Source organism: Anguilla rostrata, chromosome 8, assembly GCF_018555375.3.
Source record: "Anguilla rostrata isolate EN2019 chromosome 8, ASM1855537v3, whole genome shotgun sequence".
NCBI classification, from domain to species: domain Eukaryota; kingdom Metazoa; phylum Chordata; class Actinopteri; order Anguilliformes; family Anguillidae; genus Anguilla; species Anguilla rostrata.
Genome location: NC_057940.1, coordinates 436618 through 464515, shown reverse-complemented (window position 1 = coordinate 464515; position 27898 = coordinate 436618). Strand labels below are relative to the sequence as shown.

At 48.7% G+C, this 27898-nt stretch overlaps 1 protein-coding gene across 1 annotated transcript in view; it reads left to right on the top strand.

Annotated features, from left to right (window-relative positions):
- Positions 1-27898, top strand: part of LOC135260451 (partitioning defective 3 homolog) — a 253512-nt gene that overhangs the window by 143515 nt on the left and 82099 nt on the right. Inside the window, 5 exon segments of the mRNA XM_064345669.1 lie at positions 10238-10426; positions 10957-11127; positions 15439-15595; positions 25187-25373; positions 27359-27510. Coding sequence (XP_064201739.1) covers positions 10238-10426; positions 10957-11127; positions 15439-15595; positions 25187-25373; positions 27359-27510 — 856 coding nt within the window.

Below are 27898 nucleotides of genomic sequence, written 5' to 3'. Positions count from 1 at the left end.
AACTGAGTGGAGAGAGAGGAGCAGGTATAACTGAGTGGAGAGAGAGGAGCAGGTATAACTGAGTGGAGCCACTCCATGTCCCCGCTGTGGCCTCTGCAGGGGCGGAGCCAGCAGCCCAGGCCGGGGTGTGCTGTTTGCTAACAGCTCCGAGCGCAGGAGCGTAATTGAAAACCTGGTTATAAAGTCATTCAAACTTTCCTGAATTGCAGCTCGCTGGCTTTCCGTCGTGATTAAGAGGGGAGCGAACACATGAGCCGGTCCCCTGGTATCGGACTCTGAGTGGCAGGTGAAGATGATTGGGTTTTCCAGACACACACATACACGCACACACACTCACACACACATACACACACTCACACACTCACAAATGCACACACAAACACACACAGGGGATGCAGTGTTTGGTGTTGGTGCTGATAGTGTGGTTCTGTTGATGAGCTCCCAGTGCCAGGACAATGTGCAGCACCCAGGAAGTGTCACACTGGCTCGTACATTATTGTGCCCCTATTAACACCCTTTGACCCACTGTAGGCCCTTTGGACCTGTTCTGCTGGTCTCTGTTATGCAGTCTCTCACACTGATCCACAGTGCTGCTGGTCTCTGTTATGCAGTCTCTTTCACTGATCCACAGTGCTGCTGGTCTCTGTTATGCAGTCTCTCTCACTGATCCACAGTGCTGCTGGTCTCTGTTATGCAGTCTCTTACACTGATCCACAGTGCTGCTGGTCTCTGTTATGCAGTCTCTTACACTGATCCACAGTGCTGCTGGTCTCTGTTATGCAGTCTCACACTGATCCTGGTTTCTGTTCTGCAGTGCTTTTCACTGAAGAGTGAAAACCAGCCCAATAAAATAAGATCAGATGGGAGGTATAATTGGTACCTCAGGCAGTGAGGCCATAAACTGTAATTTTATTATATATGCGCAGATATGATAACAATCTGCACTATGAATGAACACATAAGCTGGGTTATCACCACCGTGTGTTATGCCTGCATTATACAAAGGTGGTATGGTTCCTCTGGTTTCCTAATTATAGCCCATTTAAAGTAGGATTAGGCGAAGATCGCGGCTGGCCTTTGCTAATCTGTCACCACCTTGTGAAGGGAGTCTGGTCTGCAGGTGGAAGGTGAGGGGTTCCTTGTGCGAATGCAGGGAGTCTGGTCTGCAGGTGGAAGGTGAGGGGTTCCTTGTGCGAATGCAGGGAGTCTGGTCTGCAGGTGGAAGGTGAGGGGTTCCTTGTGCGAATGCAGGGAGTCTGGTCTGCAGGTGGAAGGTGAGGGGTTCCTTGTGCGAATGCAGGGAGTCTGGTCTGCAGGTGGAAGGTGAGGGGTTCCTTGTGCGAATGCAGGGAGTCTGGTCTGCAGGTGGAAGGTGAGGGGTTCCTTGTGCGAATGCAGGGGTCTGGTCTGCAGGTGGAAGGTGAGGGGTTCCTTGTGCGAATGCAGGGAGTCTGGTCTGCAGGTGGAAGGTGAGGGGTTCCTTGTGCGAATGCAGGGAGTCTGGTCTGCAGGTGGAAGGTGAGGGGTTCCTTGTGCGAATGCAGGGAGTCTGGTCTGCAGGTGGAAGGTGAGGGGTTCCTTGTGCGAATGCAGGGAGTCTGGTCTGCAGGTGGAAGGTGAGGGGTTCCTTGGCGAATGCAGGGAGTCTGGTCTGCAGGTGGAAGGTGAGGGGTTCCTTGTGCGAATGCAGGAGTCTGGTCTGCAGGTGGAAGGTGAGGGGTTCCTTGTGCGAATGCAGGGAGTCTGGTCTGCAGGTGGAAGGTGAGGGGTTCCTGTGCGAATGCAGGGAGTCTGGTCTGCAGGTGGAAGGTGAGGGGTTCCTTGTGCGAATGCAGGGAGTCTGGTCTGCAGGTGGAAGGTGAGGGGTTCCCTGTGCGAATGCAGGGAGTCTGGTCTGCAGGTGGAAGGTGAGGGGTTCCTTGTGCGAATGCAGGGAGTCTGGTCTGCAGGTGGAAGGTGGGGGGTTCCTTGTGAAGGGAGTCTGGTCTGCAGGTGGAAGGTGAGGGGTTCCTTGTGCGAATGCAGGGAGTCTGGTCTGCAGGTGGAAGGTGAGGGGTTCCTTGTGCGAATGCAGAGAGTCTGGTCTGCAGGTGGAAGGTGAGGGGTTCCTTGTGCGAATGCAGGAGTCTGGTCTGCAGGTGCAAGGTGAGGGGTTCCTTGTGCAATGCGAGTCTGGTCTGCAGGTGGAAGGTGAGGGGTTCCTTGTGCGGATGCAGGGAGTCTGGTCTGCAGGTGGAAGGTGAGGGGTTCCTTGTGCGGATGCAGGGAGTCTGGTCTGCAGGTGGAAGGTGAGGGGTTCCCTGTGCGAATGCAGGGAGTCTGGTCTGCAGGTGGAAGGTGAGGGGTTCCCTGTGCGAATGCAGGGAGTCTGGTCTGCAGGTGGAAGGTGAGGGGTTCCTTGTGCGAATGCAGGGAGTCTGGTCTGCAGGTGGAAGGTGAGGGGTTCCTTGTGCGAATGCAGAGAGTCTTTAACTCCCGAGTTTCTCTGTGGCTGAGGTGTGATTTTACTCATCTGTCACTTTATCTCTCTGTTTACAGTGTTACAGTGAAAACCCTACATACCCAGAGACCCAGCTAATTGTGTATATTGTAGAAAAACCCACGAGTGATGAAAATGTTTCACTGGGTCAGTACAGTGTCTTGAAAAGAATAATTAAGATGATTCTCGCCCTGGATAAGTCAGTTATTAAGTTATTTATTTTAACTCCAGTGTTTATTGATGAGGTGACTGGACAGCTGACTCCGTACTGTGAGTGGTATGTATAGATGTGCCATAGATGTGGTGTAGACGTGGCATAGATGTGATATAGATGTGGCATAGATGTGGTGTAGATGTGGCGTAGATGTGGTATGTATGTGGTGTAGATGTGGCATAGATGTGGTGTAGATGTGGTATGTATGTGGTGTAGATGTGGCATAGATGTGGTGTAGATGTGGTATGTATGTGGTGTAGATGTGATATAGATGTTGCATAGATGTGGTGTAGATGTGGTATAGATGTGAGAATAGTGTTTAGAACTCAGAATAGTGTTTAGTACGGTGTAGAAGTAGTTTGATTGTGTACTATATGGCTCAGAATAGTATTTAGTATGGTGTGGTGGTAGTTTGATTGTGTACTGTATGGCTCAGAATAGTATTTAGTATGGTGTGGTGGTAGTTTGATTGTGTACTGTATGGCTCAGAATAATGTTTAGTATGGTGGTAGTTTGATTGTGTACCGTATGGCTCAGAATAGTGTTTAGTACGGTGTAGAGGTAGTTTGATTGTGTACTGTATGGCTCAGAATAGTGTTTAGTATGGCGTGGAGGTAGTTTGATTGTGTACTGTATGGCTCAGAATAGTGTTTAGTATGGTGTGGAGGTAGTTTGATTGTGTACTGTATGGCTCAGAATAGTGTTTAGTATGGTGTGGTGGTAGTTTGATTGTGTACTGTATGGCTCAGAATAGTGTTTAGTATGGTGTGGTGGTAGTTTGATTGTGTACTGTATGGCTCAGAATAGTATTTAGTATGGTGTGGTGGTAGTTTGTTATACTGTTATTCCCCTCCCTGCTTTATTTATGTGTCTTTATTGTTTAAGCAGTTTTGTAGTTAAAAATGCAGAAGGCAATCAGACTGCCGGTTTCCCTTCAGAACGAGGCGCTCGCATAATTAAGCTGGATTTGGAGAGCCACTGAAGACAGAGTGGTTTTGTTAATGACTTCTGAAGGCATTTCAAACCACCACCTGTTTTCATTTTGGAAATCCAAGTAGTTGAAATTATATTTGTGTGTGTGTGCATTCGTGCACAGGAGGGTAAAGCTATGTCCAGGAGGAGGGTGACGCCACTTTAAAGGTCCAGTAGTTTGTGGGGTCCAGTAGTTTGTGGGGTCCAGTTGTTTGTGGGGTCCAGTTGTTTGTGGGGTCCAGTTGTTTGTGAGGTCCAGTTGTTTGTGGGGTCCAGTTGTTTGTGGGGTCCAGTTGTTTGTGAGGTCCAGCTTAGCACATCTTTTTTTTCTGTTGGATGAAATCAAAGGCTTTCAGAGAAGCCCCCCCCCCCCCCTCCCCACCCACCAGGCGCATTCGCCTGGCAACACTCGGGGAACAAAAGCATCATCACGCCGCTTCCACTGATTGGCAAAATCAGTTTCTATTCAGCTGCAGGGCTGGAGAGCCGCCACACAGCTTGTTTTCCAGCTCTCTCTCCCAGCCCAGTCTCCAGCTCTCTCTCCCAGCCCAGTCTCCAGCTCTCTCTCCCAGCCCAGTCTCCAGCTCTCTCTCCCAGCCCAGTCTCCAGCTCTCTCTCCCAGCCCAGTCTCCAGCTCTCTCTCCCAGCCCAGTCTCCAGCTCTCTCTCCCCCAGTCCCAGCTCTCTCTCCCAGCCCAGTCTCCAGCTCTCTCTCCCAGCCCAGTCTCCAGCTCTCTCTCCACCCAGTCCAGCCTCTCTCTCCCAGCCCAGTCTCCCAGCTCGTCTCCAGTCCAGCTCAGCTCTTCTGCCGGCCAGTCTCCAGCTCGCTTTCCACCCAGCTCAGCTCTCTCTCCCAGCCCAGTCTCCAGCTCTCTCTCCCAGCCCAGTCTCCAGCTCTCTCTCCCAGCCCAGTCTCCAGCTCTCTCTCCCAGCCCAGTCTCCAGCTCTCTCTCCCAGCCCAGTCTCCAGCTCTCTCTCCCAGTCCAGTCTCCAGCTCTCTCTCCCAGCCCAGTCTCCAGCTCTCTCTCCCAGCCCAGTCTCCAGCTCTCTCTCCCAGCCCAGTCTCCAGCTCTCTCTCCCAGCCCAGTCTCCAGCTCTCTCTCCCAGTCCAGCCTCCTCTGTATCGGGGAGCCGGAGGAAGTTGGGCCAGTCAAGGCTGCGGTTAGTTTAATGATCAGGTGGTTAAGTGCCTGGCAGGGACGGGGGCCTGGAGAGATCAGGGGGGGCAATTCACCACAGCGAGGGGACGACATCAACTCTGACATCACGAATCAGAGTCCCTGAAATCCTCATCCCTGAATATGTAAATATGTAAACTCCAGCGGCCATCATAAACTATAATCTTAAATCATCTCTAAACGAGATGCCATGAAACGTCCCATCTTGAGGAGGAGCTCCTAGATTTGCCTGATTTAATTTAGTAAACTAGTGTCACACAAGCCAAAAATGCCTGCTTCAAGTGCAGCCACAGAAAATACTGAGAATCACAGACTGAAACCAAACCTGAAGTTAAATATTACTAAAGTCAAAGATGCATTTAAATAAAAACCTTCAAATGCAAGACAGTAAGTGGCTGTGTATGGGCTTTCTGTGCATTTTTTAACAAGAAGGATGAGCCCAGTTATTCAGTGCAGATCCAGTCCTGGAGACCTGCAGTGTCCTTGGCTTTTTATTGGCCTGTCTGTCTGCCTGTCTGTCTGTCTGCCTGCCTACCTGTCTCTCTGTCAGTCTGTCTGCCTGTCGGTCTGCCTGTCGGTCTGTCTGTCTGTCTGTCTGTGTCTCTCTGTTTGTCTGCCTGTCTGTCTGTCTCTCTGTTTGTCTGTCTGCCTGTCTGTTTCTCTCTCTCTCTCTGTCTGTCTGCCTGCCTGCCTGCCTGTCTATCTCTCTCTCTCTCTCTGTCTGTCTGCCTGTCTGTCTGTCTGTCTGCCTGCCTGCCTGTCTCTCTGTCTGTCTGTCTCTCTCTCTCTCTCTCTCTGTCTGTCTGTCCCACAGCATGCTTTCCTTTGGCCCCTGTACTGTATGCATTTCCCGCTCGGCTCTGTGGGGATGCACTCGAGCCCTTTTCATCGCCGGCCTCTGTGTGTCTCATCACAGAAGTGCTTTTGACATTTAGCGTTTGTCATTTAATCGATCCAGAGTGCATTTTTATGCCACATTTTACAAAGCATTTGTGACAGAATGCTTCGTAGTGTACCCTGGCCTGACACTGGAGCCCCCCCCCTCCAGGTGGCAGACAGGAGAAGCCCTTGCGAGGAAGCACACTTGTCTTCCTCTGGCTGGCTCCACGGGCATCTTTGCTGCATTTAGTGCCTCCTGCTGGAGAGACTGAGAGAAGCGACTTGTGTACTGCGCTCATCAAATCTGGGTTTGAGTGGCAGTCACAGCCCTGAGCTGTTTCTGTTCCGCCTTCAAAGTTCAGATGGAACTACTTCCAGTTCCACCGTTGCCATGCAGGAGGGAGACCCTGTTGCTGTGGAAACGGTGGAAACGTGGGGGGGGCGGGGTTTAGGGTGAGGTTCGGGGTTCGGTCTGGGTTGTTCTCCTTAGCGGGCGGTGCATTTAAGAACACAGGTGCGTGTGCTGCTGGATTATCTCCCTGCTTCTGCTGAGTCCCCCCCGCCTCCTCCCCCCTCACTGTAATTAAACCTCACCGCACAAACAACAGGAGCCACTTAATGTTCCACAAGGAACTTGATTGTTAATTAAATGCTGGCACGCATAATTGACATTCGCTTAATGAACTTCTTCATGCTGGATGGCAGGTAATCCTCCTGAGCTCGAACACTATAATTGCAAGAAGCGTCCATTTTGGAGTGCTGCTAAATATTTTTTTTTTGCATTTTTGTTTTTATTCATGTTGTCTTCCCTTCTAAGAGGATAACAGCGCTCGTGATATGAATTCAGTTTAAAATGAGGCCTTCCTCTTCCAGTCATAGAAATGTGGCCTCTTTCATAAAGAGCTCAGTCTGGCTTTGGGCCTAACCCTGTACATATACTTTACACATCCTTATCCTTATACTTGATTACTGTGTGTCGTCCCACAGTGGTAGTGTTGATGAACCATAAATACTCACAACAGTTTCAGGAAAACCATGACAGAACCCCCACTTTTCCCAACACTTTATTTATTGTCCATGACTCTGGGGATAGCAGGTTCCCTCCGTTAGACACACAGAGCCTTCCCACGTGCCCCGGGGCCTGTTGTTCTGTCAGCTGTGAATAGAACTGAAGCAGAGCTGTGGGAACAGCCTCGTTGGAGCTGTGGGAACAGCCTCGTTGGAGCTGTGGGAAAAGCCTCGGTGGAGCTGTGGGAACAGCCTCAGTGGAGCTGTGGGAACAGCCTCAGTGGAGCTGTGGGAACAGCCTCAGAGGAGCTGTGGGAACAGCCTCAGTGGAGCTGTGGGAACAGCCTCGTTGGAGCTGTGGGAACAGCCTCGGTGGAGCTGTAGGAACAGCCTCAGTGGAGCTGTGGGAACAGCCTCGGTGGAGCTGTGGGAACAGCCTCGTTGGAGCTGTGGGAACAGCCTCGGTGGAGCTGTGGGAACAGCCTCGTTGGAGCTGTGGGAACAGCCTCGTTGGAGCTGTGGGAACAGCCTCGGTGGAGCTGTGGGAACAGCCTCGGTGGAGCTGTGGGAACAGCCTCGGTGGAGCTGTGGGAACAGCCTCGGTGGAGCTGTGGGAACAGCCTCGGTGGAGCTGGGAACACCCTCAGGTGGAGCTGTGGGAACAGCCTCGTTGAGCTGGTCGAACAGCCTCCTCTGTGAGCTGTGGGAACAGCCTGCGTTGGAGCATGTGGAACAGCCTCTTGGAGCGTGTAGGAACAGCCTCGGTGGAGCTGTGGGAACAGCCTCGGTGGAGCTGTGGGAACAGCCTCGTTGGAGCTGTGGGAACAGCCTCGGTGGAGCTGTGGGAACAGCCTCGGTGGAGCTGTGGGAACAGCCTCGGTGGAGCTGTGGGAACAGCCTCGGTGGAGCTGTGGGAACAGCCTCGGTGGAGCTGTGGGAACAGCCCCAGTGGAGCAGAGGAAGGCTGCAAGCAGAGCTTTCTGGAGAGACAGCCGTTAGCGCTGCGATCCACAGACACAGAAGCCTCCTTACTGTGCAGCTGTCTGGATTAATTTAGTGACTGTCGGGGAGAAGCAAGTTGATTTACATTTTTTTCCAAGTCTCAGCCTAACATATTAATGTTAATGTTTATGAACGTTTTATGGTAATATTATGTTCACAGTAAGAGTATTGAATGTTTCCAACCCTTGTAATATAGACTAAACATTTTAGTAATTATGTAAATTGTCACCTTTTGTGTGGCATAGTTTATTACAGAATTATCCTAGTATAATTTTGCAATATGTTTATGAAATTGCCTGCATTGAAGGGCCATGGATTTATTTGCTCTAATATCACCAGCGTATGGTGACAGAGCTCTGAATGCCTGTGCAGAAGCTGGATCAGATGAATATATTAATGCTGTTACTTTGTAATCAGGGTCTGTTTTTCCATCGACTGCACAGAAGAGTGCTTGGGGGCGGGTGGGGGTAGAAAGCCTTCACTGGTGTGGGCCCTAGAACGGACAGCGACAGTGCTGCCTCGATCCCCCCCACCGATCTACAGTCACATTCACCTCCCATCCACACCCCCCCCCCACGATTCCCTGATAACAATCTCCTAGGGGAAAAAAGAGGGGGGGGGCAAATTCTATTTTGTATAGAGCCCACGAAAGCTCTGTGGCCACCCTGGAACTGGCCTCTGAGTGAGTGATGTTGAAAGGCTCTTTGTTTGCGGGGTTGTTGTGGTGATACAGCCTGCGTTTGATGGAGCTGGGCGTGTTGGTGCTGGGCTGTGGGGAGACGGCCGTGTTTGATGGAGCTGGGCGTGTTGGTGCTGGGCTGTGGGGAGACGGGCTTTCCTGTGCATCGTGGCGTTCAGTTGTGCCTGAAAGATAGTTACCTGCGTGACTCTAAATAAACGCCTCCGGTTATTCAGAGGCCTTGTCATGGAGCAGAAGGCTGGGTTCTGCAGCTGGCATTCCTGCAGGCTGAGATAACGTTCCTTATATGGGGCTGACGCAGGCAGGCTGGGCTGCTGGGTCGGCTCCTCGCTGGGTCGACTCCTCGCTGGGTCGGCTCCTCGCTGGGTCGACTCTTTGCTGGGTTGGCTGCTTGGTGGGTTGATAAAACTATGTTGGACAGGACCTGCTTCTTTTAACACAGCAATCAAAACTGTGTTCGACTGGACTGTCTCCTTTTCACACAGCAATCAAAACTGTGTTCGACAGGACTGTCTCCTTTTCACACAGCAATCAAAACTGTGTTTGACAGGACTGTCTCCTTTTCACACAGCAATCAAAACTGTGTTCGACAGGACTGTCTCCTTTTCACACAGCAATCAAAACTGTGTTTGACAGGACTGTCTCCTTTTCACACAGCAGTCAAAACGGTGCTCGACAGGACTGTCTCCTTTTCACACAGCAATCAAAACTGTGTTTGACAGGACTGTCTCCTTTTCACACAGCAATCAAAACTGTGTTTGACAGGACTGTCTCCTTTTCACACAGCAATCAAAACTGTGTTCGACAGGACTGTCTCCTTTTCACACAGCATCAAACGTGTTCGACAGGACTGTCTCCTTTTCACACAGCAATCAAAACTGTGTTTGACAGGACTGTCTCCTTTTCACACAGCAATCAAAACTGTGTTCGACAGGACTGTCTCCTTTTCACACAAAACTGTGTTGGACAGGAAGGCATCACAGTGCTCGTTTTGGCTCAGTGATGAATTCTGCATTTGACACCGATGCAGAGTTCAGTACACATGCAGAGCACGAACACAAACTCTGTATGACCCCACTAGAGATATTTTAAAGCTTCCTACACAGTTCCTCTGTCTGTTTGTGAATATACAGCACTGAAAACATGTGTTTAAAAATTATGAAGATATGGCAATACTTCACAAAATATGGTAAAATATACAAATTATTGCCACTTTAAGATATTGCTGTATCTGTGTATGTATATGATATACACTCACACACACACGGTCACACACACACACACACACTCACAGTCTCACACACACATACATGCCACTGTCTGACCCTGAATGAGAAGCTGTGTGTTGTCCTCACACATAAAGGCTCCAGTGTGTCAGAATTACTCTGTAAAGATGAGCCTCTGAAGTGCCAAACACTGTTGAGTCTCAGATTGATGCCTGGTCTTATATTTCTGTTTTTTTGGGTGAATGGTGTGATTATGACCATAAAAACAAATTCTCTCCAGTCTTGATGGCAGTGATTTATAAACATGGTGCCACAGGATTGTGTGAAATGAAGTTCTCTCTCTCTCTCTCCTTCTCTCCCTCTTTCTCCCTCCCTATCCCTCTCTCCCTCTTTCTCCCTGCCTATCCCTCTCTCTCTCTTTTGCTCTCTCCTTCTCTCCCTCTCTCTCTTTTGCCTGAAATTTTGTGGAATATGTAGGGGTTTCTTAGTTTTTTTCCCTGTAATTTTAAAATTTTGCTCACGTTATTTCTCTCTCTCCCTCTCTCTCTCTCTCTCTCTCTCTCTCGCTCTCTCCCTGTAGAAAATGGAGGAGGATGAGCTGGTCCTGACGCCGGACGGGACGCGGGAGTTTCTGACCTTTGAGATCCCGCTGAACGACTCTGGATCCGCCGGCCTGGGCGTTAGCGTCAAGGGCAACCGCTCCAAAGAGAACCACGCCGACCTGGGCATCTTCGTCAAGTCAATCATCAACGGAGGGGCGGCGTGCAAGGCAAGCCCCGCCCCCCTTTCCCACCGACGACCAATTATATCTCCCTCTGTCTGACTCTGAGCCTCTGGCTCTGCTCCAGTTAGCTAGAGAGTCTTCTACTCTCAGTGACCAAATCACACAATCAATATTTCATTCAGCTCATCCCAGATCTTCCCCATGATGAATGGTGTCCTTTTTTAAAACCAAACTGATCTATCATTTTATTCAACCTTTATTTGACCGGGAAGTACCGCTCAGATGAGGAGTTTTAAGGAAGGCTTGCTCCAATAGAGCAGCAAGAAGTACATAATCCGTACAGATGCTTAAGATCCAAACACAACACAAGTTATAAACACAGCTCTACACAGCACTATAAACACTATTGTACGTCGAATTACATAAGCATGAGAACGCTCTTTAAACAGCAGGCGTTTGCGATCTCGGATGAGGGGAGGAGAGGTTTTGGAAGCTGGGTCTTTACCCCAGGATGTGACCGCATGGCCTGTTTATTTCGAGCACCGTGTGACCCCCTCTGTCGCGTGTTTCCACAGGACGGCCGGCTCCGGGTCAATGACCAGCTGATCGCGGTGAACGGGGAGTCTCTCCTGGGGAAGACCAACCAGGACGCCATGGAAACGCTGCGCAAGTCCATGTCCACGGAAGGGAACAAGCGCGGGATGATCCAGCTGATCGTCGCCCGCCGGGTCGCCAAGCGGAGCGAGGTAGCCCACGGCAACAGGCGGGCTGGGGGCTCATTAGAGGGATGACCGTGCTGGGGACTAATTAGAGGGATAATTTTGCTGGGGACTAATTAGAGGGATAATTTTGCTGGGGACTAATTAGCTTGGCTCCTTTGAGAAGCCTGAGCCACATTGTGTGTGTTGGGCCGCCATGTTGTTTGTTTCCTTGGAGACCTGCGTTAGACAGTTGCTCCGTCTTGTGGGAGGGGAGGAAGGGCCGACCAGCGTCTTCATCTGCTGAATAATAAAGCAGAACTTAACAACACTGCCGGCGGCATTTAACCCCGTCAGGGTTGGGTTTGTACACCAGATGGTCTGTTTAGGGCCTCATTTGCAGTTTTATAAATCCAATAGATTAGTTTGACATTTTGCACAGCAGTGTAAATGTTGGGATGTCTTGATGGTGGTTGTAGTTACTGGACGTACCAAAGAATTTCAGACACTGCTGCATAGTGAGGGACACACGGTCAGCTGAGTCTGAGTTAAAGTTTGCCTGTTTCTGTCAGGTGAGCGTAGGGATGAGAGGATGAAAAGAGATTTTGCTCCTCCACCAAACGTCTTTAACTGTGAGAGGGCCGCTTACTGTGCTGCTGTTTCAGGGGGGAAAAAAGCTGAATTGTGAGTAACGGGGACATTGGGCTCCTCTCGATGGAGCAGAAGGCTCTCTGCCTGTACCGGCCCACTCCTGCTCCACGCTCTTCCAGATCAGAGCCGGGTTCTGGGCTCTTCCAGATCAGAGCCGAGTTCTGGGCTCTTCCAGATCAGAGCAGAGTTCTGGGCTCTTCCAGATCAGAGCAGAGTTCTGGGCTCTTCCAGATCAGAGCCGTGTTTAGGGCTCCAGGAGATGCTGGGGAGTGCAGGTGTGGGTGCAGGTGCATATGCGGGTGCGGGTGCGGGTGCGGGTGCGGGTGCGGTTGCGGGTGTAGGTGCGGGTGCAGGTGCAGGTGCAGGTGCAGGTGAAGGTGCAGGTACTGGCCTCCGGCCCGGACTCAGCTGGACCTCCTTCAGGTGGGAGCAGGAGGTAAAGGCTCACCCCCCACATGGTGTTTGGGCCCAGCAGCTTTTAGCCCGTCTAATGCATTTAGGGATGCATTAAATCCACGTGTCCTCAGTTTTGAGTCCAAGTGTTTCCTGCACATTTAAGTATTTTGTTTTCTTTTCACAAACAGAATTTGATTAGTTCAGCTTTCATCAAAAATTTACCAATTAATTAAATTAATTGTTTAGTGTTTGGCAAGAAAAACAGAAGTGAATCTTATACTTTGGAATTTGGAATTTGGAATTGGTTATGGGCAGTTGATTTAATTAAGGCCTCAGTCTTGTGTGTCTCTGGTTTGCAGTGACAGTGTTCAGCTGTTGTGTCACAGCAGAGTGTAACACGGGGCAGTAGGGCAGGTGGGAGACTGCAGGGCTCATCAGGAGAGTGAAGCAGAAGGAAGCAGTGTGAAGCAGTGTGACAGGTTGTAGAGGGACTGTGTTGAGCTCAGCTGAAATGGGCATGGAAGCCATTTTGGATAACGGGTTGCTGAAAGACTGTTAAGCTCATGTAGATGAGGCCTTTAGGAAGCCATTTTGGATCCAGGATTGCTGAAAAACTGTGTTGTGCTCAGCTGAAATGGACATGGAAGCCATTTTGGATCCAGGATTGCAGAGAGACTGTTAAGCTCAGGTAGATAAGGCCTTGAGCAAGCCATTTTGGATCCAGGGTTGCTGAAAGACTGTGTTGTGCTCAGCTGAAATGGACATGGAAGCCATTTTAGATCCAGGATTGCAGAGAGACTCTTAAACCTCAGGTAGATGAGAACTTGCGGAAGTCGTTTTGGATCCAGGGTTTCTGAAAGACTGTGTTGTGCTCAGCTGAAATGGACATGGAAGCCATTTTAGATCCAGGATTGCAGGATACTCTAAACTCGGTAGATGTAAAACTTGGGAAGTCGTTGGATCAGGGTTTCTGAAAGACTGCTGAGCTCAGCTTGATGAGGCTTTGGAGAGGGATAAAGGAGATCATGAGAGGCTCGCTGTACCTGCTGGACATGGCGGCTGGAGGAAATGTAATTAAAGCATTATGGGAAGGGGGCTGGATCAGGGCGGCCGAAAGCTGGTTTTTGGAGGGAATGTGAGCGCGTTTTCCCAGAGCCGATTTTGGGTTTAACAGACCAGTGTCACGCCCCCCTGAAAGTGTCTCCTCTGACACCAAGGAGCTTTGGATAAGCCATGAAGCCCTGACAGGACGGCTCAGTCCTCCTGCAGTGATTGGTCGGGTGGAAATTGTTGCGTTCAGGAAAAAACTTGGGCCGCAGGTTCATGGTGCTGGGTGAGAGCAGTGTCCAGCTATACCTGCTGCATAGTTCCAATGCTATCTGCTTGCACTGAGGATCTCAGTTTCAGAAGTATTAGTATCAAAAATATATATATATCTGTTTATTTTAATTTCTTCATGTAAGCAAGAAAGTGCAAAAAAGGTAACTGTACATGCACTACATTGGTGCATTCGACTCTCTCTCTCTGCATTTCATCCTGTGTGTTTCAGTCCTGTGAATAAGTGCACACACACACACAGTGTGGCAGAATGAGAAAGTTCTAATTAAACGTGTTGGTGTCTTAGCAGGTTGCCTGTGTTGTGGGGACCGGTCTGTTGAAGGTGTGGATATAGCCGTGAGTGACTCTCATTATAGTGTTGACCTGCCTGTGATTAAAGCCAGAGAAACACACACTCTGTGTAATATACACTCTGCTCCCAGCTTCAGTGAACCTCTCATTTGCAGTGTGAAGCTGTCGCTTTGCTATCGACAGTGTGTCATAGTCACAAATACAGACATCAGCTTCATCAGTTCCACTTCAGAAATCACAACATGCGCTTTGAAGGGGGGCGTGCTTCCTTTTTTGTGTTAATCCGTACTGTTTTACTTCTTTAATGCCGTTTGTGTTTTGAAAGGTGCAATATGCTTTTTCTGAGGTAGGACTTCTCAGCAGAAACATAAGTATCTTAAGTAAAACAGGTTAATTCTGCAGTCCAACTGCTCTAGTTTATAAGGCTTGATAAGAGGACAGTGTCTGTCAATTGTTAAATGAAGTAAATGAAAAATCAATAGTAATGGTATCAGGAAACAGGATCACTTGGCAGTGTTTCTGCAGTGGTGACATCATGATTGATTGTGTGGAAGGGCCTTAATGTGGTTCAGGCTAATCAGCTGGATATGTTCCAGTGGCGGTATGAGGGAGGTTTGCAGCATGTCTGTTGGACACACTGCTTGCTGTTTTCACGGACAGCAGCATCGACAGAAGTGACTGTGCTTTCCTGTGGAGAAATACTGCTGGCCTTCAAGAGCTTTTTTTTTACCCAGGAGCGGAGAGGTGTTGGAGGAGGACATTGTGCATGGTGGATATTTCCTCACGCTTGGCAGCGCATGTTAGAAAGTGATAGGAGGTAGTGAGGGACTTGTTTGCCCAGTGATTAGTAGTGCAATATGTTGACCATCAGGAACTGTCACCAGCCTGGTCATAGCAGGAGGACTTTCCGATGGCACCTGTCTTCCCTGCTAGAAATGTATTTGCTAGTGCGGTGCTTCCTTTGTGTTTTTTCTGTGACAGGTATCTTATAGGTTACCTTTACCTCACATTCAGGTGTCTCAGACAGGTTACATTTTCTTATTACATTCAGCCCACATATGCAGCTGGATTCTTCCCTGAAGTAGGTTAGGTTTAGCACCTTGCTCAAGGGTAGAGTTCTTCCTTGGAGTCAAACCTGCATCCTCTCAGTTTCACGTCCAGTTCTCTATCCAGTATACCACACTGCTGTGTGGAGATCTCTCTAGGGACTTTGTTTGAGATCTTTAGTCAAGGGCAAGGACTTTGAAAACAGATGCGTTTGGTTTGTTGGGTTAAATAGACTGGTTAGTTGGGTTGGATAGACTGGATAGTTGGGTTGGATAGACTGGTTAGTTGGGTTGGATAGACTGGATAGTTGGGTTGGATAGACTGGATAGTTGGGTTGGATAGACTGGATACTTGGTTTGGATAGACTGGTTAGTTGGGTTGGATAGACTGGATAGTTGGGTTGGATAGACTGGTTAGTCGGGTTGGATAGACTGGATAGTTGGTTTGGATAGACTGGTTAGTTGGGTTGGATAGACTGGATAGTTGGGTTGGATAGACTGGATAGTTGGGTTGGATAGACTGCATAATGGGCTGGTTAAAGGTAGGATCGGAGTGGGGGGGTTGGGGTGTTGGGTATGCAGTTTGGTGCTGGCTCCAGCTGGGACCCCACTCTTTATTTTTTGTTTTCTGTTCCAGACGGACCCCCCAGGGAGCCCCTCCCGGCCCCCCGAGCTGCCGCTCAGCCCCTCCCTGGACGATGGGGAACGGCGGATCTCTCACTCCCTGTACGGGGGCATCGAGGGGCTGGACGACAACCTGACGCCACGGGCTGCTATGATTGGCCGGATGAAGGGTGAGTCTGCTGGCTCCTCCCCCCTGTACCAGCAGTGGGCGTGGCTTAATTCCAACCTCAGCCTCCGTTCCGCTCCAAGTTTCAGCGCTTCACACAGCGCATTCCATCCTTCATTTCTTTCCTTTCCCAGAATGCCAGCTTTACACAGTCAGCCAGAGATGCTCGCTTAGCGATGCTACCACCAACAATGCACCGTCCAGCCGGGCTGTAGCTGCTGGCCGCTCCGGCGCGGTCTGGATTCAGTACACAGACATGCGGGGGGTGCAGGCGGGAGGTGGGGGGGTGTGGGAGGTGTGGGGGAGGTGCGGGGGGAGGTGCGGGAGATGTGGGGGTGTGGGAGGTGCCAGGGGTGTGGGAGGTGGGGTGGTGTGGGAGGTGTGGGGATGCGGGAGGTGGGGGGTGAGGGAGGTGTGGGAGGTGTGCGGGTGCATCACTTTGTCCTTGAAGTTTGATTTAAAAAAACAATAATTCACCACGATTAGAGAGACACTTCTCTCAGCATTATCATACAGTACCACAGGTCACTCTGCTCAGAGAAATTATAACGCAGAAAAGAACAGGTCAGAGAAATGAAAGGGCAGTGATCGTTAGGCTGATTACTCTGATGATGAGCACGCTGCGGCCTGCTTGATTAGCTGCAGAAAATGGGCGAAGCAAATAAAAAAAGGAAAAAAACAGTTGTGCTAAAATCACACATTCAGCCTGATATGATGTCTTTGGATGTCTTTGTGTGTGGGGGAATCTATGTCTGTCTTACATTTTATGACGTGTCTATATTAAATATGCCCCCCCCCCCGTCCTGCTCTTTGAATAGGACTGGGTACTGCGCAGACACATTCCTGTGGTGCCTGTGTCTGCTGGTTTTAGGTGTGTTTCAGCATGTAAGCGTTTCATTTGGAGTCCCAGGTGGGCGTTACCACTGTTCCCTCACGCAAGGTGCTCAACCTGAGCTGCCTAAGTGACAATCCCACGTATGCGTGTATTGTATGAAAAAATGAATTTAAGTTGCATGTCTGGAAAAGCATCTGTTAAACACCGGAAATGTGAATGTGATTTAAGTTCCTGATTGGCAAGAGTCCACACACCGCGTTTCCAAGGCCAAAATTAGCTACTGACTGAAAGAAAACAACGGAAACCTGCAGACGCTGTAGCCGTCTAGAACTTGAATTTTAGACCCCTGCTGTAGCCCAGCCTGAAGCCTAGGATTGGAATTTAATTCCATAAAAGTCTTTGTCTGTAGGTGTTTGGTTTTTAATTCAGTGATATGAATGCAGCAGTATGTGTACTTGTGTTGCAGAAGATTAGTGGTAGATTGCCCGGACGTTTGAGGAGTAGGATTATTTAAATTGTGGAAAGGTTATTAAAAAGGTATTAATTTTTTGCATCCTGCTGGGAAATTCCCGGGAAATGAAGTTTGTGGGACAAAGACTCGCTGAGCATGGATAGAAAAGAACAAATGTCCACGGCTGCTTTGTTTCATTTTTTTGTTAAGAGTTGCAAAAACATTTTTGGACATAGTTGCATTTGTGAATATTGGGAGAGGTACATTTTCTGGCTCTTTGAAAATAGGAAAGCTGATTGGACTGCAACTAATATCTACTCAGTATGCTAGCCACTGTAGTGTATAGTGATATACTCAGTGAGCTGGAGTACGGTGCTAAACTGTGTGTAGTGATATACTCAGCAGTGCTAAACTGTGTGTAGTGATATATTCAGCAGCGCTAAACTGTGTGTAGTGATATATTCAGCAGCGCTAAACTGTGTGTAGTGATATACTCAGCAGTGCTAAACTGTGTGTAGTGATATACTCAGCAGCGCTAAACTGTGTGTAGTGATATACTCAGCAGCGCTAAACTGTGTGTAGTGATATACTCAGCCAGCTGGAGTACAGCGCTAAACTGTGTGTAGTGATATACTCAGCCAGCTGGAGTACAGCGCTAAACTGTGTGTAGTGATATACTCAGCCAGCTGGAGTACAGTGCTAAACTGTGTGTAGTGATATACTCAGCCAGCTGGAGTACAGCGCTAAACTGTGTGTAGTGATATACTCAGCAGCGCTAAACTGTGTGTAGTGATATACTCAGCCAGCTGGAGTACGGTGCTAAGCTGTGTGTAGTGATATACTCAGCAGTGCTAAGCTGTGTGTAGTGATATACTCAGCAGTGCTAAACTGTGTGTAGTGATATACTCAGCCAGCTGGAGTACAGTGCTAAACTGTGTGTAGTGATATACTCAGCAGCGCTAAGCTGTGTGTAGTGATATACTCAGCCAGCTGGAGTACAGTGCTAAACTGTGTGTAGTGATATACTCAGCAGTGCTAAACCGTGTGTAGTGATATACTCAGCAGTGCTAAACCGTGTGTAGTGATATACTCAGTGAGCTGGAGTACGGTGCTAAACTGTGTGTAGTGATATACTCAGCAGCGCTAAGCTGTGTGTAGTGATATACTCAGTGAGCTGGAGTACAGCGCTAAACTGTGTGTAGTGATATACTCAGCAGCGCTAAGCTGTGTGTAGTGATATACTCAGCCAGCTGGAGTACAGTGCTAAGCTGTGTGTAGTGATATACTCAGCCAGCTGGAGTACAGTGCTAAACCGTGTGTAGTGATATACTCAGCCAGCTGGAGTACAGCGCTAAACTGTGTGTAGTGATATACTCAGCAGCGCTAAACCGTGTGTAGTGATATACTCAGCCAGCTGGAGTACAGTGCTAAACCGTGTGTAGTGATATACTCAGCCAGCTGGAGTACAGTGCTAAACCGTGTGTAGTGATATACTCAGCAGCGCTAAACTGTGTGTAGTGATATACTCAGCCAGCTGGAGTACAGTTCTAAACCGTGTGTAGTGATATACTCAGCCAGCTGGAGTACAGTGCTAAACTGTGTGTAGTGATATACTCAGCCAGCTGGAGTACAGTGCTAAACCGTGTGTAGTGATATACTCAGCAGCGCTAAACCGTGTGTAGTGATATACTCAGCCAGCTGGAGTACAGTGCTAAACCGTGTGTAGTGATATACTCAGCCAGCTGGAGTACAGTGCTAAACCGTGTGTAGTGATATACTCAGCCAGCTGGAGTACAGTGCTAAACCGTGTGTAGTGATATACTCAGCAGCGCTAAACTGTGTGTAGTGATATACTCAGCCAGCTGGAGTACAGTTCTAAACCGTGTGTAGTGATATACTCAGCCAGCTGGAGTACAGTGCTAAACTGTGTGTAGTGATATACTCAGCCAGCTGGAGTACAGCGCTAAACTGTGTGTAGTGATATACAGTATGCAGGGCGCTGTCTGTGTTCATGGTGATCAGTATCTCTCCTCGTGATGCTGAGAGGGGCCAGGAGGCTGTGAATGGGCTGGATTGATGGCGTCTCTTGGGTGGGTGCTGAATCTGATTTTAAATTACTGCAGGTAGTGAAATCGATCAAGGAGACTGTGACGGCCCTGACGTCTGCGCTGGTGCTGGCGGCTGAACAGGCCCTGAGACTGGCGTAATGTCGACGGTTTAATGCACCATGGGAACTATTTGTTTCTGTTGTTGTGGTTGTTTGTGATGGCAATAATAGTAATACAAGTAATATTATCATGAACATGCTTTTAGCTATTATTATTTTTTTAATTTATGATACAAACAACAAGAAATGGCCTCTCTGCTGGGTACAAAGGGAAGTGTCAGGTCAGTGTACTCCACTGCTGGGTCACTTCTCTGCTGTCGGTGTGGGGAACACTGATTAACCCGTAAACGTTCTCTGACACAATGTTCTATATCCAATCACGTCCACTCAGTGAAGGCTGTGATTTACACCAGTGACTCTACTACAGAGTCTGAGGCACAGGGAAGTTTATTTAGTGCTTGTGCAGGCTGCCTCTGTAGGATGTGATGGTGTCTGAGCTGGGATGTTCCTGGCGTGTGATTCGCTGCTGCAGTAAGCGCTGTTCCCTGATGGTCCAATGGGGGCGTCCCCTGTGCTCCTAATCTGACGGACCGAGTTCTGCACATGCGCCTTTACTGACTGAACCCCTGGAGAGCGTATCATGAGCCCACCCCCCCCCCTCCACCCAAAAAAGAACACCTGATGTAAATCTCATCCCGCTGTAATTAAGGCGTGTCAGAAGCCCGTGTGCTACAGCAGGGCCCATTAGCCACTCTCTCCGCTCCCTGCTCCCGGGCTGAAAAGGTCAGACGTCAGGGTGACGGCGAGCTGAGTCTCGCACAGACCCGATAGCGCCCGGCTCGTCTGTGTGTCGGACACCTCTCTCCGAGTCTGACATTAAAGAGTCAGAACTCTGCTGGCAGGTGCGAACGCGTCCCCCCCTCCCCCCGCCCCCCCGGTGACGGGCTGCGGACGGCTCGTGTTCTCTAATGAGAAAAGGCTGCGATGAATCATTCCCCTCCTACCTGTCCGCTGCACAGCGCTCCAGTAGGTCACATGATTTGGTTTCTGTTCACCAATTGGCTCACACTTCTCCTCCCATCTTGATGTTTATTGAGGTGCCTTTTTCATAGCAGCAGTGCATCCATGCACTGTCAGGGAACAGGGTGTACAACCGAGACAAAAAGATTGCATAGTAAAGGTTCGGCGTGAAGTAGTAAGGTTCGAGTGAAGGTCGAGTGAGATTGCAGTAGGTTTAGAAGGTACAGTGAGGTGGGGTGAAGTTTGAGGTGAAGGTTCGAGGTGAAGGTTTGAGGTGAAGATTGCGTAGTGAAGGTTCGAGGTGACAGCACATGATTTGAAGTGCCTCCCGTTGGCACGTTTGTGGTTTGTTGAGTTTAATGGTGTGACCTTTAACCTCTGGAGTCAATCATTTTCCCTGACAAGAGAGGCCCGTGGCTCATTATGGATTGATATACCATTATGATCTCACCCCTGTGCTCCTGTACTTGTAGCCCCCCCCCCCCCCAGGCAGGTAGTAGTGTCTGAAAGCAGCTCCCTGCTGCTCTGGCCTCTCAGTGGGAGTTAAAAGGCCCTCAAGGGCAGACGCTGGCAGGCGGGCACCCTGGCACACCGGAGTGCATCTGTGGCACTGGCACTTCAACACTCGCCCCTCTGGACAGCGCACTCTCCCTGTGCTCTGTGAGCTTCTAACACACCTCCTCTCCTCCCCTGCTGCTCTGGGCAGTTGCACACGCTCCTCCTCTCTGCTCTGAGCGGCTAACCACACACTCCTCCTCCTCCTCCCCCGGGTCTAGTGGGGCTCCAGCCCCTGTCCTCGCTCCCCAGCCTGTAATCAGCTCACCCTCAGCAGCTCCTCCATAAACAGCCTTTCCATCCCCCTGATTTCCCCCCGTCTGAAAGGTTTGCTATTTGTCAAAGTGCATCCACACGTCAAATGCGTTTTCAAGTAGTTATTGAGATAAAAATGGTTGTGTCCTGATTTTTAAGTACATCATTATACCCCGGGTGGGGGGGGGGGTCTGTTTTCTAAGTGTTATTTACTGAGTCTGACCCCCCCCCCTCGCTTTAAGGGCCCTAAACTTTACTGAAGGGGAAGCAGAGTTTGATTGGCGTAGATTCATTGACACTTTCTGTTTTTGTAGGCCATAAAAGGGTCATACAATTGTTTGTGTGCTAGTTCAGACCCCAGTACCTGTAGCTCAGGTACAGAGGCAGGAGTGTGTGCATGAAGATGCTGATACAGAGTGTGTGTGTGTGTGTGTGTGTGTGTGTGTGTGTGTGCGTGAGGATGCTGGTACAGAGTGTGTGTGCGTGAGGATGCTGGTACAGAGTGTGTGTGTGTGTGTGTGTGTGTGTGAGGATGCTGGTACAGAGTGTGTGTGTGAGGATGCTGGTACAGAGTGTGTGTGTGTGTGTGTGTGAGGATGCTGATACAGAGTGTGTGTGTGTGTGTGTGTGTGTGTGTGTGTGAGGATGCTGGTACAGAGTGTGTGTGCGTGAGTGTTGCTGGTACAAAAGTGTGGTGTGTGTGTGTGGGGTGGTGTAGTGCGGGCAGGGTGTGGCGTAGGATGCTGGTACCGAGTGTGTGCGTGTGTGTGTGTTTGCGCATGTGAGGATGCTGGTACAGAGTGTGTGTGTGTGTGTGTGTGTGTGTGTGTGAAGATGCGCTCGTACAGTGTGTGTGTGCGTGTGTGTGTGTGTGCGTGCGTGAGGATGCTGGTACAGAGTGTGTGTGTGGTGTTGTGGGGAGGATGCTGGTACAGAGTGTGTGTGTTGTGTGTGGTGCGTGGGGGCTGTAGGTGTGTGTGTGTGTGTGTGTGTGTGTGCGTGGAGGATGCTGGTACAGAGTGTGTGTGTGGGAGGATGCTGGTACAGAGTGTGTGTGTGTGTGGTGTGTGTGTGTGTGCGTGTGTGTGTGTGCGTGAGGATGCTGGTACAGAGTGTGTGTGCGTGAAGATGCTGGTACAGAGTGTGTGTGTGAGGATGCTGGTACAGAGTGTGTGTGTGTGTGCGTGTGTGTGTGTGTGCGTGAAGATGCTTGAGTGTGTCGTATTAGCCCATGTTTAACACACCTATAAATCAGGGAAAGGGTTGAAATCCTCTATCAAGTGAAGATATACCAGTGAAGCCCGTTTTGAAGGTCAGTGAAGATGTTTGTAACTGCAGCAGGCAATGGGGTTATGTCTGTAGTAGGAGCAGTAGCAATAGCAGCAGTATGCAGTTCAATAATTAAATGCGGTTTCTGTCCAAAATACTTTTACCCACTATTTCAGGGGTTTCGTCTGATTCCTACAGCAAGAGGTTTTAATGTTTTCACCCGTTTTTAAGGGGGTATAATTAAAGAGTGACAGCAGAAATGACATACGCAGGGTGATGCTCCTTGGTCCTGTCAGGATGTGTACTTGAGGCTTTTAAAATGTCCCTATCAGAGCAGCTCAGGGCGTCTGTTTGGAGAAAGGGGAGACTTTATCCTCAAGTGACTTCATGCACTGAATTTTCCCCTAAGGGGGAAAAAAGTATGTCGCTTTTTAATAGAATCAAGAGATTTCCAACTGTTTTGCATGATCCCTCTGAACAAAAGTCTGCTGTGCTTTGTTACTTTTGTCATTTTCTTGTTGCCTGCCTTCGCAGGGCTTAATTTGTGGAGCTCCTGTAGTGGTTGGAGCCGAAAGTGCCAGGGAGGCGAGCGCGTGTTTGAAATGGTCGAGCGGCCCTTGTTGAAAGGCAGCAGAATTCACGCCGGATCGCTGGAAATCCTATTAAAATCACGTCCGAGCCAGCGGCCGCGCTCTGTAATTAGGCAGCGCGGAGGAGAGCTGCGGGAACAAAGCGAGGCCTTGGCTGGCAGCGGTGAAATCGGGGCTTTAGCGTGGAGAGGCGGCTGGCTGGTCACGCCGGTACGGCTGGGTTCTGGCAACGCTCCCCTGGAAGAACGAGCTCCTGCATCACCCCCCCCTCTCCGCTCAGTGGCCGCATGATAAATTGTGACAGGAAGTCTAATAAATAAATTTCACTTGGATTTGCAATATTCTGAAGCCCCTTAGGGAAGATGGAACCATGGATGCTGTGTCTGTTCCGAGCGATCAGGCGTTATCTCGCTGCCTGAAGAGCAGGATAGGACTGGGAACGTAAAAATGTTTCCTGATGTCAGCGGGATGTCTCCCTGCCATCGCGATCAGGAATACTCAGACCTGGCCCTCAGGGTGGGGAGGTCCTTCTGCTTCTCTTCTCTGCCGGAGTGAATTGGTTTATTTCCTGTCGCTGATTGGCCTGAGCCTGCTCTCCCCCACTGCCCTGGGTCTGATTCAGCCCCTGATTGGAGGAGGAGAGTGGAGATCTCAGGCACTGCTGCCCTACAGGCCGGGTCTGAATCAGCCCCTGATTGGAGCAGGAGAGTGGAGATCTCAGGCACTGCTGCCCTACAGGCCCAGGGCTGAATCAGCCCCTGATTGGAGCAGGAGAGTGGAGATCTCAGGCACTGCTGCCCTACAGGCCGGGTCTGAATCCAGCCCTGATTGACAGGAGAGCCGAGATCTCAGGCACTGCTGCCCTACAGGCCCAGGGCTGAATCAGCCCCTGATTGGAGCAGGAGAGTGGAGATCTCAGGCACTGCTGCCCTACAGGCCCAGCGCTGAGTGGCTTTGGTCTGCAGATTGTCCAGCTCTGCATCCAGCCTGCACTTCAACACCCCAGGGCCTCTGATGGGCTTCTGCTGTGGGGGAAACTGCATTCTGGGGTCTGACAGAAATTTACCTTAAAATAAGTTCCACCTCTGCCCCCTTGTTCTGTGAGTGGAGCTCACTTTGGCTGACAGAACGGGGACTGCCCACATTGGGCTTTACAGGCCATTCAGCCGAGCTCATTTTTCACTCAATGTTTAGCAGAGCTATTGGTCTGTAGTTCAGAACAACTATAGCATCCCACCCCCACTCAGTTAGAAAATAAATTATTATTTTTAGGAATAATAATAATAATGTTCTCTCTAACAGGCTGCAGATTAGATTAGGTGATTTCTTTAGTTGTTCACAAGATGTGTGTGCATGTCTGCAACAGGTCAACTGAACATTATGCTGTAACGTGCGAAGTGAATGGTTGCTGGTGGCAAGCTTCCTGTAGTTTTATTGGGAATCTGATCCCTACTCCAGTGACAAACTTCCTGTAGTTTTATTGGGAATCTGTTCCCTGCTTCCTGTAGTTTTATTGGGAATCTGTTCCCTGCTTCCTGTAGTTTTATTGGAAACCTGTTCCCTGCTTTCTGTAGTTTTATTGGGAATCTGTTCCCTGCTTCCTGTAGTTTTATTGGGAATCTGTTCCCTGCCTGCCTGTGTTAAGGTAGTGGATGAGAAGAGATCAGACTAATGAGTGTAAGGCTACTACACTGTTAGAAGCAAGCGGTCCTTACGATGTGACATCTTCCGTGGTGAAAGCTGTCTCTTTTAAAGACTTGTGACTTACCCCCCTTAACAGGGCAGAGTTCCCTTATATGCACTATAGTAAAGGCATCTGCTTTATTAGGATTAAGTGGGGTTCTGCTTGTTCAAAATTCATGGTAGTTGCCTAAATGAATGAATGTAATTTAATTAAACAATAAGAAAGTCTTTAACTTGGGTTTTGCAATCTGTGAAATTGCTGCTTATTTATGTACTTATTCAGAAACCTAATATGCAATCCCTAGACAGAAAGCTAAGATTAGTGAGTTTTTTCTTAGTTGTTTTGTAAAATTTAATTAAAATCATGTTTTGCCAAGAATTCTCTGGCTATATTTATTACGTCAGAAAGTAATTACCTCATGAATGAAGAAGATTACAATGTTTCTAGAGCCTGTATTTGCAAATATCACAATTGCCTGAACTGCCTAGGAGGATACTCAATCAGTAGGGTTTTACCCACCTCGTTGTGCAATAGGGACTTATTGACCAATCAGATGGGAGTCTCTTAGATTGGCAGCTCATATTTTAGTGGTGCGGCCATCCAGCAAACATTGAACTTTCCACATGGATTCAAAAAGCTCCATTTCCTTTTGTAATTGAACCTTACCTTATCTATTTAAAATGAAACGTAAGAAAAGCAAAAGTAACTGAATAATAAAAAGGTGTGATTGACAGGTGTGTTGTCCTGACTCTGTTTCAGTTGTGATTGAGAGGTGTGTTCCCCTGACTCTGTCTCAGGTGTGATTGACAGGTGTGTTCTCCTGTCTCAGGTGGCTACCAGCTGTCTCCCACCGTTAATATGCCTCAGGACGATACCGTGATCATCGAAGATGATCGGCCGCCTGTCCTTCCCGCCCACCTCTCCGACCAATCATCTTCCAGCTCCCACGATGACATCGGCTTCCCGGCAGAGGCCCCTGCTTCTTGGCCCAAAGTGCTGGAGAGCCCGAATGAGAGGTGTGTGAGCCAGGGACCTTTCATTTCCTTTCTGTTCTGCATCACGAACAGGCAGGATCACTGGCCAGTATGTGTGCATTCAACAAGAGTGAATACACAACCATGCAACAAAAACCCATATAATTATACATATAAGAGCTGCATATGAAATGGATGTTGGATTTATAATGCAGGACAGCAGATTCCCCCGCCATGTTTAACCAGTTATGGCTGGTGTGAGTGTGGTATGAATGCGCTGTTTTGTCATCAGTCTGTTTCACGGCACGCTTGCAACTATCCTGGTTTATTCACCCATGACGGACAGTGAAGAGTTAATTATCCTGGTTCTTCTGCATGAGATGGTTCATATTAGCATGGAGAGAAAATCACACAAGTGTGTTTCAGCTCCAGAACATCCCTTGTGGATTCTTCAGCTTTGGAAATGAGGTCATGTAATTAGAGGTTTGGGTGTGACCAACAGTTCTTATCTACCATTTATTAAGTAGCAATTAATACAACTAATGGGATAGATACAAAAGCATATTTTATACTTTACTGACAATCAAAGAACTCCTTTAACCTTCAGTGTTAATTATAACTATAAACAAATCTGCATCATTAGGTTAGCCGTTCATAAATGGTTCCAATTAAATGATGAGTAGATAAGTTCGTGCTGTGTATTGATCAGTTCGGTGAACATGTTGGTTTTGTTCTGTGTCTCGGTAATAGTTGATGATGGTTTTCGGTTTATTAGCTGGCATTATTATAAAAAATGCTTCTGTTTTCCAATAACCATGAGTGAACACAGACCAGGTTGTCATGACTCTCTTTAAGGGAAATGGCTTAGCTCATATCACCCAGTAGCAGCATGGCCTAGTTTTTTAAATATATGCAGGTACTGCAGGAAACTACTAAAATTGGATTTAAGTTTTTTTTTTTTTTTTTTTTTTTTTAAAGAAAAACTTTTCTAGGTTGTAGATGTTCACAGAGTTTAAAAACACTCCTTTTGAGAAAAATGGTGCATTCAGTAGATGGAAAGATTGGTGGTTGGTCTTAGTTTTCATGCATGGAGTTTGAGTGTGTAATATTAACCTAATCAGGATATTAATAGTTCATTATCACTCCTGGGCATTTTTATGCTGCCGGACATAAAAAATGCTGTTTCTCAACTAAGTCTCTTAGATTCAAACAGCCTATTTTTACACTGTGTGCCACTGCACATTTAAAGTCATTATGTAGAGTAAAAATGCACAGGTATTAAAATGGGAAATAATCCTCTATCTGAATTTACATCTCTGTCTCTGTCCCTGACTGCACATTTGATTTTGGAAACTGCAGCTGCCAATAGACCTGGCCCAAATTTTAAAAACTGCTTTTCTGGGATTGATATTCAAATAGTTTCAATTACTTACCCAGTATTTCATTTATATTTGTTTTTTAAATAGTCGTTTTCTAAAATATGCTTTTAAGATTATGTTAAGAACTGAAACCTAAATATTTAACAACATGTGTAAGATTATATTCTCCAGAGGCTTCCAGTGATCATCGCAGGCTCTGAACGTCTCTTTATTTTGGAAAAGAGGTGTGTATCTTAAAGAAAAATAGGCAGCTTATTGGACCAAAATGATTGCCCCTGGAAAAAACTACATTAGTCCCTGGTCTGAATGTTAAAAACATCCTCTGGTATAAGAAATACCAGTGTGAAACACACACACTCTGTGACTCGGTGTGTAACTCCTCTCCTGTTCTGCACACACACTCACACACACACACACACACTCACGCACACACACACACTCTGTGACTTGGTGTGTGACTCCTCTCCTGTTCTGCACACACACTCACACACACACACACACACACACACTCACGCACACACACACACACACACACACTCTGTGACTCGGTGTGTGACTCCTCTCCTGTTCTGCACATGCACACACACACACACACACACACACACACACACACACTCTGTGACTCAGTGTGTGACTCTCCTGTTGCAGCTCGCTGGTTCCGGACGCAGACGACGACTCAGACGCGTTCCAGCGGGAGGGCTTCGGACGCCAGAGCATATCTGAGAAACGGACCAAGCAGTTTGGAGACGCCGCTCAGCTGGACATCATCAAGACCCGCAAGTCCAAGAGCATGGACCTAGGTACCACCGATCCGCTAACGTCCGCTAGCCCTCATAATTAGAGAGTATGGACCTAGGTACCGCCGATCCGCTAACGCCCGCTAGCCCTCATAATTAGAGAGTATGGACCTAGGTACCGCCGATCCGCTAACGTCTGCTAGCCCTCATAATTAGAGAGTATGGACCTAGGTACCACCGATCCGCTAACGTCCGCTAGCCCTCATAATTAGAGAGCATGGACCTAGGTACCGCCAATCCGCTAACGTCCGCTAGCCCTCATAATTAGAGAGTATGGACCTAGGTACTGCCAATCCGCTAACGCCCGCTAGCCCTCATAATTAGAGAGTATGGACCTAGGTACTCACATCCGCTAACGTCCGCTAGCCCTCATAATTAGAGAGTATGGACC